Genomic DNA, 14,492 nt, shown 5'->3' with positions numbered 1-14,492 from the left:
GTCAGTTAGCAGCAATGGGTAACATTACTTAAAAACCCTTTAAACCTTAAAGTTATTTAAACAGGTGAGCGCTAACAGACTGGAGAGGACACATTTCACCTCCTTGAGCTCGGGAACTGAAAATCCAGATGGTGTGAACAGTCCTGGAGCCAAACAAACGCCGCCATCGCACACTCGCTCTGCTCCAATCACAATGCCCTCACAACAACATGTGACACTGCACAGTCTGAACACCTGGCGTCAGAGATCACTTGACTCATGGTAACCGGTCAGTTTACCTGGTTGGAGGTGTTGGCACCAGATGTAGTCTAAACTGGTCACAGTCAGATTAAAGCAAATGATTCCAGTCTAATTTAATCTAAGCTGTGCAGAACCCATCACTGAGCTGTTCCTAAAAATGAGGACTTTTAACCAGATTCTTACTCTGGATGGCATTACCTTGGCCTCCAGTAACACTGTGAGGAACCTTGGAGTCATTTTTGACCAGGACATGTCCTTCAACGCACATATTAAACAAATATGTAAGACTGCTTTCTTCCATTTGCGCAACATCTCTAAAGTTAGAAATATCCTGTCTCAGAGTGACGCTGAAAAACTAGTTCATGCATTTATTACTTCCAGGCTGGACTACTGTAATTCATTATTATCAGGATGTCCTAAAAACTCCCTGAAAAGCCTTCAGTTAATCCAAAATGCTGCAGCAAGAGTCCTGACAGGGACTAGAAAGAGAGAGCATATTTCTCCTGCTTTGGCTTCCCTTCATTGGCTTCCTGTTAAATCCAGAATTCAAAATCCTGCTCCTCACATACAAGGTCTTAAATAATCAGGCCCCATCTTATCTTAATGACCTTGTAGTACCATATCACCCTATTAGAGCACTTCGCTCTCACACTGCAGGCCTACTTGTTGTTCCTAGAGTATTTAAAAGTAGAATGGGAGGCAGAGCCTTCAGTTTTCAGGCCCCTCTTCTGTGGAACCAGCTTCCAGTTTGGATTCAGGAGACAGACACTATCTCTACTTTCAAGATTAGGCTTCAAACTTTCCTTTTTGCTAAAGCATATAGTTAGGGCTGGACCAGGTGACCCTGAATCCTCCCTTAGTTATGCTGCAATAGACGTAGGCTGCCGGGGATTCCCATGATGCATTGGGTGTTTCTTCTTCTCTCACTATGTGTTAATAGACCTCTCTGCACTGAATCATAGTTGTTATTACAGTTTTTGCCCATTGCTTTAACACATTTTACAAAACTGCGCTCATTGTGCCAAAACTCTAAACACAAGTAAACATGACACAACACTGGGAAATACATCATTCACATCTGTGCCAAATTGAAACTCTACTCTCAAAACCTAAACTCTGCTATCATGCATAACTTTTTTAATGTAAAGTGTATTTAGTTTCCATATGTTAAACCAATATAATAATTTTATTCTAAGAATTATTTATTCTATTATATCTACAGGGAGTGCATAATTATTAGGCAAGTTGTATTTTTGAGGAATAATTTTATTATTGAACAACAACCATGTTCTCAATGAACCCAAAAAACTCATTAATATCAAAGCTGAATGTTTTTGGAAGTAGTTTTTAATTTGTTTTTAGTTTTAGCTATTTTAGGGGGATATCTGTGTGTGCAGGTGACTATTACTGTGCATAATTATTAGGCAACTCAACAAAAAACAAATATATACCCATTTCAATTATTTATTTTTACCAGTGAAACCAATATAACATCTCCACATTCACAAATATACATTTCTGACATTCAAAAACAAAACAAAAACAAATCAGCGACCAATATAGCCACCTTTCTTTGCAAGGACGCTCAAAAGCCTGCCATCCATGGATTCTGTCAGTGTTTTGATCTGTTCACCATCAACATTGCGTGCAGCAGCAACCACAGCCTCCCAGACACTGTTCAGAGAGGTGTACTGTTTTCCCTCCTTGTAAATCTCACATTTGATGATGGACCACAGGTTCTCAATGGGGTTCAGATCAGGTGAACAAGGAGGCCATGTCATTAGTTTTTCTTCTTTTATACCCTTTCTTGCCAGCCACGCTGTGGAGTACTTGGACGCGTGTGATGGAGCATTGTCCTGCATGAAAATCATGTTTTTCTTGAAGGATGCAGACTTCTTCCTGTACCACTGCTTGAAGATGGTGTCTTCCAGAAACTTGCAGTAGGACTGGGAGTTGAGCTTGACTCCATCCTCAACCCGAAAAGGCCCCACAAGCTCATCTTTGATGATACCAGCCCAAACCAGTACTCCACCTCCACCGTGCTGGCGTCTGAGTGGGACTGGAGCTCTCTGCCCTTTACCAATCCAGCCACGGGCCCATCCATCTGGCCCATCAAGACTCACTCTCATTTCATCAGTCCATAAAACCTTAGAAAAATCAGTCTTGAGATATTTCTTGGCCCAGTCTTGACGTTTCAGCTTGTGTGTCTGGTTCAGTGGTGGTCGTCTTTCAGCCTTTCTTACCTTGGCCATGTCTCTGAGTATTGCACACCTTGTGCTTTTGGGCACTCCAGTGATGTTGCAGCTCTGAAATATGGCCAAACTGGTGGCAAGTGGCATCTTGGCAGCGGCACGCTTGACTTTTCTCAGTTCATGGGCAGTTATTTTGCGCCTTGGTTTTTCCACACGCTTCTTGCGACCCTGTTGACTATTTTGAATGAAACGCTTGATTGTTCGATGATCACGCTTCAGAAGCTTTGCAATTTTAAGACTGCTGCATCCCTCTGCAAGATATCTCACTATTTTTGACTTTTCTGAGCCTGTCAAGTCCTTCTTTTGACCCATTTTGCCAAAGGAAAGGAAGTTGCCTAATAATTATGCACACCTGATATAGGGTGTTGATGTCATTAGACCACACCCCTTCTCATTACAGAGATGCACATCACCTAATATGCTTAATTGGTAGTAGGCTTTCCAGCCTATACAGCTTGGAGTAAGACAACATGCATGAAGAGGATGATGTGGACAAAATACTCATTTGCCTAATAATTCTGCACTCCCTGTATAAACTACTACTTAGCATGTTTGCAGTATTTGGCCTGTTATAAATATTTGTTGGTAAACTAAACCTGTGTAAAATATTAATTCTAAACACTTTAAAAACAGTAAGCCAACAAACAAAAACACTTCTTTAACAGTTATCTGTTTCACACTCAGCACTGTAATATAACACATACAGCTCATCTCCAGCGAGATAATGTGCAGCAGTGAAGATAAATCTGCCTTTTAGGTCCAAGACCAGCTCGAGCGCAGCCACGGTCCCTCCAAATGATCCTTCACCTCAGCAGAGAATCCAGATCCCGGGAAGCTGATTCTGTTCATCTGGACGTTTTCACTGAAACGTTTCATCATCATCCAAGACTGAAGAAGTCACTGGGATGAGTGACGAAACGTTTCTCCCACTGAAACATTTGGACTTGTAAACAGCACATTTGCACAATGACTAACAATGGGCCGTGAGGTCAGTTTAAGATCACTAATGATCATAACCGCTGATCAGTGGTCATGAGTCACAGAGAGGTGGGGAATGGTGCAAAGCTTGGCTCTGTGTAGATTCCCCCTGACTGCAGAAACCACGTGAAACCACCGGGCTGCTGGTGCAGCTGATACAGACGGCGGCAGCGTGGGCAGGAATAAGAAACGTGATGTTAGAGCAGACACTGTGTTTACTGAAGAGAATATGACATCAACAGGATGCTTCAAGGTGTAAACGCAGAGTTGAGATCCCCCTGCACTGTGCAGGTTTGAAGTAATCTCAACATTTTGGAGCTTGAATCTGGTAGTTGAGATTATAGTGATGACACAGAGACCTCCCAGCACGAAAGACTCGGCGCTCTTCACCAAAGAAAAATGTCAAAATAGCAGAAGCAGCGTGCAAAAAGAAATGTGTTTTACAGAATAAACTGTTTAACAGTCAGGTGACGTCACGAAGCGAGCACAGAGCCGTTTGCTCGGAGAGTTCACCCACGCCTGATTATCTGACACCAGGCTGATTCTCTTTTTGGTCAAGCTCAGGATAGATAAAATAGTAATTACAGGTAGTTTTATTAAACATGGCCACCCAGACCAGAAATAGTTAAACATGTAAATATTGATCAATAGTCACTTTTTCTTAGACAGAGTGTGTCCCTTTTCTTAATATAATGTTTTATTCTTGAAACTGTAACAGGTAATTTAATTACAAATACTATAAGTCTGTGTTATACAAAAAACTATTTATTTTTAACCCATTTTTTTCCAACAGCATGTAAAATACTTGTAGTTTTAAAAACATATACATATTTGTGCATTTAATGTTCCTGACTTCTCAACTTGGCACAGACATTTTCACAATGACATTTTCTTAATGATTCTATTCAATTATTTTTAAAAAACATTTTTCCAAACAGGGTGGAAATATATATTTGTTCATTAAAAAGTACATCAGAATATAAACACTGTGACACACACCATAGTACCACATAGAAATTCCCCTCTCCCCCCTGCGGGCGGTCTATCCTGCACCTGGGGTCTTGCCTGGTGTGATAGACCCCAGCCTCTATGGATCTTGTGCTCAGAGCTTGTTCTTGTGCTGCCATGATTAGTGCCTCTGTGCTGTCTTTCAGTCCAACTTTGTCCAGCCACTGGTAGGATTTCTGGATATCAGCCACCTCCTCTATCTGCCGGGGGTACATACCGTGCAGGGGCCTGTCCTTCCATGATGGTTCCTCCTCTTCCTCCTCTGTCTTGGGTTTCTGCTGCCTGAGGTATTCCTCATGATTCCCTGTGGGTACTTGCAGGGGCGGATCTAGACAAATTTTCTTGGGGTGGCATGAGGGTGGCAAAGAAATCAAATGGGGTGGCAAAATCAAGGCTTTTTTTCCAAACACATATGCAGGTGGTTACATATGGTTAAAATGATTCAAATGCAGTAAGTATACACGTTTTTCATATAAATATAGTCTATAACTTAATTATTGTCTGTAGCCCACATAATTACACACTTTGGTTACATAAAACATGTGAGTTTTGATCTTATGTACTGTATAGCCTGTATAATAAATAAATATGTAGCCCAATAAGTATAAAATCCAGAAAGCTACACAACATGGAGCAGTTCATTTACAAACACAAGTCTAACTTAAGTTTCACTGTTTTTGGTTAGAAAACAGTCACATTGTTACAGCTTAAATTACACAAAATGTCAGAAATCTGCACTGTCATGAACAAAAATTTAAACCTAATTTTTCATGATTTGTTGGATCTCTGAGGTCTGAAATACAAGCGGCCATTTTTGACTCCTTTTGAGTTTACGTTTGTATTTCACCCTCAGATTGTTTCATTTTATTCCCCCCCCCCCCCTTGCCTTGTTTGGTATCTTTTCAGCTCAACTGAATTTAGTTGTTTTTGTCACTGACATACTGCATTAGTACTACTATTACTATTAATAGTACTATTACTGATCTGAAATCACACAAAGAACTTAAAATCCTAGTAGTATTTTTACTGTAAAAAAACCCACAGACATGTTGAGTAAATTTATATAACTTGAAATGCAAATATAAATTGTACATTTTGCCTCACAAATGATGTGTGCCAGTAAAAAAAGTTTTTCCACCAAAAGACAGAGGAGAGCAGCACAGGGACAAACCTGCAGGCCTGACAACAGCAGGTGTATCACTCCGCTGGTTTTCTACTTAGTGACAGTGTTTACAAATGTGCCTTAGTGACATTCATTAGTGCCCTCACTGACACACACAACAAAACGACTACACAACAGAACAGCTACACAAGACAACACAACACACTAAGTATACACTCCACACTAAACGTCACAAATCTCCCACATCTAAAAACTCCCTCTCTCTCTCTCCCTCTCTCACTCGCTCGCTCTGTCTCGCTGCCGTTACCGTCACTCCCAAAACTCTCCCCTCTTCCTAAACAACAAAATCCCACATGTTGACTTTTTTTTTAAATTGGTCGACATGGTGCATTTTTCCACTGATAGCAAAGAGGTGGCTTCTTTTCCTTTCTTTACTGTTTTCGCGCTGACCTTAGAAAACGCTTAAAACACACACACAAAAACGTGACGACAGTATTTAGAAAAAAGCGTGGCTTATATATATTATCATAACTCTGGATTTACTGGCCTGTAATTAAAATGTAAAAACTTGGAAGTCCGAACTTTCAATGTGGGCTGAAATAGAGACTCAGCGTGGCTGCAGCTTGTTGCTGTGTCAGCTTACATCAGTCATGTGATTTGGAGGTGCAGCGTGTCCGTGGACCACAGAGGGTTAATAACACTCACCTTGCTTCCATTTCCAGAGTGTAACATCCAACCACCTGTGCAAAATCCAAAATTCCCATGGTGTTGTTCAAAATGTGCTCTGGCACAATCATGAGCATCGCTTGCTGCTGATAACAAGAAAAAAGCCGGTCCTGCTATGGGCTGAACCATTTGTTAATGGTGGAGGGGGGAACACTATGCAATATATTCAGTTTTAGCATTTATATTCACTGTTGACTGTAACTACGCTCAAACTGTTAATGCTATCTTATTTTAATAAACAACACTGTCATATGCAAAACTGGGGTGGCACTTGGGGTGGCAAGGGATCATTTTAGGGTGGCACTTGCCACCCCATGCCACCCTTCTAGATCCGCCCCTAGTCACTTGTATCTGTCCTCTATGTCTGCAATGTTGCCTTCTGGTTGTTCGATCCCCTCAGTTCTGACTATCTTTCCTCTCTTTGTTATTAATTAATGATAACAATAATAATTATTGCTCTCTTTTTATCATTTTCACGTGATAGTTCCCCCCCAAATTCCACCCTGTTAAGTCTATGAACCTAACAGGGTGGAATTTGTTTAGCTAATCTAGCTGTAGCTCTTTAGCTGATCAACATTTAGCCAGCTAACCGTCAATAAATGAACACACCTTTATTAACTCAATCCAACATGTTTTTTAAAAATATTCTACTTAATTAACATTTTCCTCATTTGACCTTAACAGGGTGGAAACTTGAGGTTGACCCATACAGGTGTAAAATGTTTAAGATGAAAAAAGTAAAGTGACAGTTGAAGTTTACCTCATTTTCCACAGTTCAATTCCCACCAAAAACAAATGATGCCACTTCCTGTAAATGGCTTTTATGGGCTTATTAAGGTAATAAAGCACATTCTAGCAGGGTGGAAAATTACTACTGGGACAAGTACATTATGAAGAAAAAAGTAAATAAGTTTTATCAGATTCAATTGCATAATAAAATAAAGCTTAGTATAGTCTATCAAATTGATATATATAATTTTATGACATATACGTCTGGAGGAAGTTAATAAGGGCACTGTGGGACACAATGAAATTGAGCGTGTGTCACCGAAAAGGTGTGTAAAATAAAAAAAATCATATTTGAAACGCATTTCATTTATGTTTAAATAATTGCAAACACTTAAACACATCATTTAATTACTTTGTTGTACATATTTGGCACATTTTAGAAAAAATCAGGTAAGTGAATCATGTGGACATGAAATGCTGTCACCACGTCCTGCTGTAACCCGCGAGCTGAGCGTGCGGGGTACCTTGGCAAGACACCTGCGCACCTGTAAAACCCCGATGTGTGTGTGTGTGTGTGTGAGCGCGCGCAGATTGATGACACCCTCTGGGGGCGGGGCTCCCGTGGTTTCTGTGACTAAAGGAAGTCCCTCCGTGGGCTCGGCCCGTACAGTTTCACTGCGCCGTTCCCCTCTCAGGCATTCCCGACATTCTCCGCGCTCCCTGCTCTGCACCTGTCGGACAGGTGTGGCGGGCTGACTGAGCCGAGCTGCGGTGACGCACAGCCCGCGCGGAGCCGTTCATGGTCACCCATGGGTGAGTGTCTGCGCAGAGCGTGCCCCTGCCTGCAGTCACTGTGGGAGAGGATCCTCACGGAGAAGAAGGCTCCTCAGCCAGCGGGAGGAGCAGGAGGTGAAGAAGAGGATGGAGGAGGAGGACGCAGAGGCACCTGCAGCGACAGCGACGGGGAGCAGCCCCAGGCCCCGACGCCGCCTCCGAAGCCCCCGAAGGAGACCGCCTCCGAGGGCAGCTGCATCTACACGGCCATGTGGCCCTTCGAGTCCCGGCACCAGGAGGAGCTGTCCTTCCAGGAGGGAGACCTGTTCAGGGTGGTCAGCCGCAGCGGAGACTGGTGGACGGCGCGGAAGATCGACCGCAACGGGCACGTCGTGGCGCAGGGCATCGTCCCCAACAACTACCTGGCGAGGGCAGAGTCCATCAACGTGCAGCCGTGAGTGCAGCTTCCTCTGACGGCTCCCAGAGAGCAGCTCTCGCCTCTGGGAGCTCCGAGGGCCATCCCGGTGTCCGCGTTAGACAGAAGCACGTGGCGTGTCTGTGTCGCAGGAGTAGAGCAGGACATTTCCAGGATTGTTTCAGGGGTAACACACCTGATCCAGCCCCGAGAGTAGACAGCTCAGGTGTCTCATCTCTGAGCTTCTCCTGTCCAACACAGAGTTTACACTCAAACCCGACAGGAGCAAAGCTTCAGCACAAAGTGTGGCAGTATAATCATCCATGATTTGATTTAATGCAGCAGCTGCAGGGGATTTAATGACCTCCACACTGGGGCAGCTTTATTTACACAGCATCATATGATTCACACCATAAAGTCAGTACAACAGGCAGACACTAAAGCTTCTAAATGTTTACACTGAAAATGTGACGCAGCACAAGAATGAAGCAGCAGAGTGGTTTTTCAAGAATGTACGAGTACATTAAGTGTATACTTCAGAAAAGTGTCACAGTAATTTCTGATTAATATGTCACAGAACAGGTAAAGGTGTTGACAGGAAAGCTAGAAGATTTCCAGCTCAAAGGCAGAAACTCATTTTATCTGAGCAGACAGCTGACAGTTCAGTGGAACAAAGACGCTGCTTCACCTGCACACACGTGTGTGTGTGTGTGTGTGTGTGTGTGTGTGTGTGTGTGTGTGTGTGTGTGAGCCCACATTCAGAATCTCGTTTTTTATTATGTTCACGAGGCTGCTGTGCCTCCAGCTGCAGATGCATAAATCAGGATGTGTAACACCTTTATTATCAGCCAGAGTCCACAATGTCCACCTACCTGCCAGGAACTGTAAACGCTTCCTTTAACCTTTATCACCTTATCACACATTTATCCTTTATCGCATTAGTAAAACTGAGGTGAGCAGTGAAGCAGAGTGCTGTAAAAAGGCACTTTGGGAGTCAAACGGCTGTTTTCTACTGCAGTAAAGTGGGCATGTGCGTCCTGTTTACAGCTCTGCCTAAAAGTGGAAGTTTCTGTAAGTTCTGCTTTCCTGTCACTTCTGTGAAAAGATGCAGGCAGTCAGCACGGAGCGTTAAAAGCAGCCCCGCTAATCAGACGCTTTAGGTCACGGGTGTCAAACTCCAAACTTTTCCATGTATCCCTGCTGCAGCACACCTGGATACAATAAGTAGGTCATTAGCAAGACTCTATAGAACCTGAGTGCATGCTGAGGTGGCAGTTCAGCCATTTGATTCATGTTACAGCAGCTCATGAGTGGCTGAACATGGTGCAATAAAAGTACTTTTTTTCCAAACACTTGTATTTAAATTTACTTGAGTAGGGTTGGGGGTTGTCACCTCAGCATGCAGTCAGGTTCTATAGAGTCTTGCTAATGACCTACTTATTGTATCCAGGTGTGCTGCAGCAGGGATACATGGAAAAGTTTCAGGACAGCAGCGCTGGAGGACTGGAGTTTGACAGCTCTGCTTTAGGTGAAAAAATGAACAGTTCACATTATGAAGGTTAAATGTTATTAACGCTCAGCTTTTTAACGTTTGATATGAATATTTGGATGCTGTTAATCATCTTTTTGACCTGTTAAAAAACACAAACAAAAAAAACTGAAGCTTCAAAAGCTGCAGTTCCTGTAACGTCCAGCAGGGGCTCCAGCAACGAGTCTCTCATGTTAAAACTTTGCAGCCGAAATAAACATGTTTGCAGCCTGATGCACAAACTTGTTGGTCCCTAGAGATATTTTGTTTCTTCGAGTTTGCATTATTGGGGCGTGGCCTCATTGACTGACAGGTGGTGGTGACACAGGCGGCTGTAGCTGCTAGCTGTCTGCTAGGCTTTTAGTCAGACCTCTGTTATTAATGACATCATGTGACCAGTATTATGGCTGCTGTGAGGTTACTGTACTAACAGAGCATCCAAGAAGGTGGAGCTCCAAGTTTGCTGAGTGAAATTCTAGTATTTTGATTGGATGTTATGGATCAGCAGGTGTCTGAGTGATGCACCCATAGAGTCTGTGCTGACCCAGATAGCATCAGCTGATAACTTAGCGCTCCACCCGCTCATCCAAACATGTTCCCCTCAGGAAATGGACTGAGGCTTCAAAATGTGAAAGTATAAACAAGTTACATCCGTCTTCTATTTACAGTGTGATAAAACGCCAGCGAGCTGCTCGTCTTTATAACGTCACACTTTGTGCTGCTCGTTTATTTTTGTGGTTGTCCAACAGTGGCAGCTTTAATTGATCCTGACTGAGCCGTACGCTGTGAGCACCATGAGAAATGTCACAGCTTTACATCACACCAGCCCGTGTTTGTGTTTCAGCTGTGATGCAAACTGGGACGCACACACCGACGGTCAGCTCACCACTTCTCGTTTTGCCGTTCTCACTCACAGTTTATTGCTTCAGCAGAATGGGAAGTGTGCAAAGCGTGGCTATTCCCGTATGTCACCAGCTGCTCCGTTTAATTATAGAGCTTCTCTGCTCTCCCAATAAACTCTCAGTACTGACTTTACCATCACTAAATCCTGCAAGGGCACAAAGCAAAGATGTGCGACCTTTAAAACCTGAAACTGTCACACGGCTCTCAGATTAAATAATGTTTCACAGCCAAAGCTTAGAGCCGTGAGGTCAAACTGAAACAGCATTCAGTCCAAACCAGAGTGTGAAAGGAAAACCACACATGGAGATGAAGGTGATAATTTTGTTTAAAGGATGAACGGCATGTGTACAAATGTAGGTTATCATTCCTCGGCGAAGCCTCCCGGCTCACAGCTGAGCAGCATATTTTCACTCGTGTGGTTTATTTGGTTTTTCCTAGTAGAGCTGCAGCCAAACATCAGTTTCATTATTGATTCATGTCCTGGTTATTTTAATCAGACTCAGAACAAGTCAAATAAAAAATGTCTTCCTTCAGCCTCAGAAAGTTTCGGTTCAAACCTAAAGGCGTTCGGCCGATTCTCACCTCAGAAGGTACTGTTAGCTTTTCTGACTGACTGAACAGAAAGCAGAGGTAATTCAAGCTTTATTAGCTTTGGCTCAGATCCATTAAAGGTTCCAGTAAATGATCGCGGTGAAATCTTTCCCAACACTGAGACGCTAAATGGAATGCAGCCAGTGGCAAAATGTTTAGAAATCAAATCCCAGCTGATATCAAACACTGTTCAATGTGAGGGCCCGTCAATGACCCAGGCAGCTGTGACATGATCAGCAATCATCCTTCTGCTGGAGCGTCTGTGCAGCTCAAACCCAGGCTCTGTCATATGACCCTGCCGTATGCTCTGTATGTCATGTATGTTGTCCAGCAGCTCAGGGAGCAGTGTGTACACCGTATACCTGTGGATCGGTACAGTCACAGCAAAGCTCACCTGGACATGATAGAATAGAATAATCCTTTAATTGTCCCACAAGGGGAAATTTGGTTGTAACGGCAACAAAAAAACACATACAAACAGAACAGGACACCGATATTTAACAGAGTACTGCACAGTTATTAAGATTAAAGTACAGATAAGTGGCAAGCTGAGGTTGTAGTGTGCAAAGAGAGCAGGATACTGAAAGATGTTTAAATAGTTAAGAATATTTAGAATCATTAGAAAAGTGCAGATTGTGTGATTGTACCTGGACACGTAACTTCCAATAAGTTGGTGCATATAAACTGAGAAAAGTAATGTGCAAGTTATAACAGTAGAAGTTATTTGGCTAATTAGTGCAAATTACAGCGCTGATGTAAACATCTGTGTTTGTTGGCAGCAGTTTTGATTGATGATGCTATCGAGCTCAAAGTTACAGTTAGCTGGCTAACGCCCTCATGCTAGCTGTTACTGTAGAAAGTTAATGTCAGTTACTCGTCTTTGCTCGCTGCCATCACAGCATTTACTGATGGGGAAAAATCAGCACCAGCACTCATCTCTGTGCTTGGCATGTTAGACCACTCCTGCGTCTACAAGGATGCCAGCTAAACACTGAAGAAGAAGAAGAAGCAGCAGTCTCCGCTATCGTCCGGTCTCAAACGAGAGCGGCCATTTTATTTTGTAAAGCTGTTTACTCTAAGAACACGGTGTGCTGTTGGAGGAGGTGCTCAGTCTCTACCATCCATCTCTTGGGATGCCTCTTTAAGACCACTGAACTCCACGTTGGAACCCACTGGTAGTTTTACTCAGACTCTGTTTTCCTAAATCTTTCGAATAATAAGAAGGTAATAATAAATTCCAAACAGGACAAAGTAAACTGACACACCTCATCTCAAGTGTTTAAATCTTGAAGGAGTTTAAAATTTATTGTTGTGTAAATTTTTAACTCAGTCAAGTGAGAAGCTAAGGCCACCTCCCCGCGCCCACAGGATTTTAGAGACTCGGAGCAGCCTGGTGCTGCTAATCAGGGCACCCGATTAACTGAGCATGAAGCAGAAGTTTCTGCAGTGTGGAGGTCTGAAACATTCAGGTGTGTTAACACAACAGTCCTCACAGGAGTAGGTTAAAGGTTAAAGGGCATGACAGTGCAGTTAGAAACAGCCTGAACGACTGTGGCTGATTGGAAGTGCTGCAGGAGCACGGCTTAGGTTTGTAAAGCTGCATCTGAACAAAGGAGGAACCCAAACACCTCACACAAGCTGTCAGCACGGCGGACCGTGGACTCGTCTCTATACCAACATATGCTGGAGTCAGTGTCTCCAACAGAACGGCTGCGACGGTCCAAAGTGCAGAGCTCAGAGAGCTGTGCATGAACGAATGCTGCAAACCTCAATGAGCTGAAACAGGAGTGTCTTTGTCTGCACTCTTTATTACCACAGACTCAAATCTGCAACCATAAAAATGAAAAGATGCAAATGATGCAAACAAAGCCGTCAGAAACTGTTGTCACTCTGGGTGGACGTGGATGGTAGTTCTGTTTGCTTCTGTTCAGTTTTATGGTTGCAGGTTTGAATCTGTGATGATAGACTGCAGAGGAATCATGCATCCTCTCCTGTTTAAAGACATGTTTTAATTAACTGAGCTTTCAGCCTCAGGTCAATGTCGCAGGTTTAATAAGATTAGCTGTCATCTATCCGTGCTGTACAACATTAGGTGGAATATTACAGCGAGCTCCTGATAAATATCTTTCTGTCTCGATCCAGATGGTTTTATGGGAAGCTGAGCCGCTTCGAGTCCCAAAATCACCTGATGGCCCCAGGAAACGAAGAGGGAGCCTTCCTCGTCCGACAGAGCGAGAAAGACGACATCGGATACGTCCTGTCAGGTAAGTGGACAGGGAGAGGGAGGGCCTTCACGAGCACGAGGAGAGGCTACAGAAAACCCCAACGGAGGCTCTAACGAATCCTCCTCATGTCAGCAGTGAGCTGATGTAGTGAACATGTGCTCCAAAGGTGGATACTCTCGACAGGTAACAGGTTGAATCGGCCAATAAACACCAGGCCTAGCAGAGACCGCATTAAACATGCTGTGATACTTTATTGGAAACTGTGATTTTGACACTTTTTCACCTGAGCCAGGTGAGTCTCTGGGTTCATCAGGGAGCTGATTGGTTAATCGTTTCTGCAGCCCGCGCTGCAGTGTTCATTATAACTGAGATTATCACTGAGAGCTGTGCAGATTTTCCACTAGTTTGTTTTCTCAGGTCATGACAGCAGAAATGAAAAATAACCGTAGCAATAAAAATGAGGTCACGTGTCCTTTGTTGAGACTCCTGCTCGTCTCTGACTCTGTCCGTCTTCCTGTAGTGCGATCCAGCAGCCGCGTGAAGCACTTCAAGATCCACCAAGGAGATGATGGTTTCCACATCGAGCCCAAGCATCATTTCAGCTCGCTGATCGACGTGGTCGACTTTTACTGCGCCAACAGCCTCAACACCACAGGCCAGCTGGGCAAGCCCTGCAAGAAGGTGAGTCTGGGCTTCATACCGCCATCATTTATTCGCTCCTCTTGTGTCTGTGACGGGGCCGCTGGCAGGGAGCAGCCTTTAGTTTTGCATGGATGTGAATGTCTGAGGTGCACGCTTCTGTTTCCTCCATCAGAAAAGGCCAGAAACTCAGGATTTGAACCACTTCACGGTGGACGAGTGGGAGCTCCCGAAGGAGGAGTTCACGCTGGAGGAGGAGCTGGGCAGCGGCTTCTTTGCTGATGTTTACCGCGGCCGCTGGAAAAACCACATCAGCGTCGCCATCAAGATCCTGAAAAGCGGTATTTTATCCTCCTGCTGC

General features: G+C 43.7%; 1 protein-coding gene across 3 annotated transcripts in view; it reads left to right on the top strand.

Moving 5' to 3' along the window:
- The first annotated feature begins 7,626 nt into the window (after positions 1–7,626).
- ptk6b (PTK6 protein tyrosine kinase 6b) overlaps positions 7,627–14,492 on the top strand; it is a 30,642-nt gene continuing 23,776 nt past the window's right edge. For 2 of the 3 annotated variants that reach the window (XM_005477767.4, XM_005477766.4), the window contains exons 1-4: positions 7,628–8,284; positions 13,410–13,531; positions 14,013–14,173; positions 14,307–14,472. In XM_005477767.4, the coding sequence (XP_005477824.1) occupies positions 7,866–8,284; positions 13,410–13,531; positions 14,013–14,173; positions 14,307–14,472 (868 nt within the window). In that variant the 5' untranslated portion in view covers positions 7,628–7,865. Of the gene's footprint in view, positions 8,285–13,409; positions 13,532–14,012; positions 14,174–14,306; positions 14,473–14,492 lie in introns of all 3 variants that reach the window. The other variant, XM_019349478.2, reaches the window with a different exon arrangement.

Source organism: Oreochromis niloticus, linkage group LG20 (assembly GCF_001858045.2).
Source record: "Oreochromis niloticus isolate F11D_XX linkage group LG20, O_niloticus_UMD_NMBU, whole genome shotgun sequence".
In the NCBI taxonomy this organism is placed as follows: domain Eukaryota; kingdom Metazoa; phylum Chordata; class Actinopteri; order Cichliformes; family Cichlidae; genus Oreochromis; species Oreochromis niloticus.
Note: the sequence above shows the minus strand (reverse complement) of the source record. Positions and strands in the feature narration are given on the sequence as shown.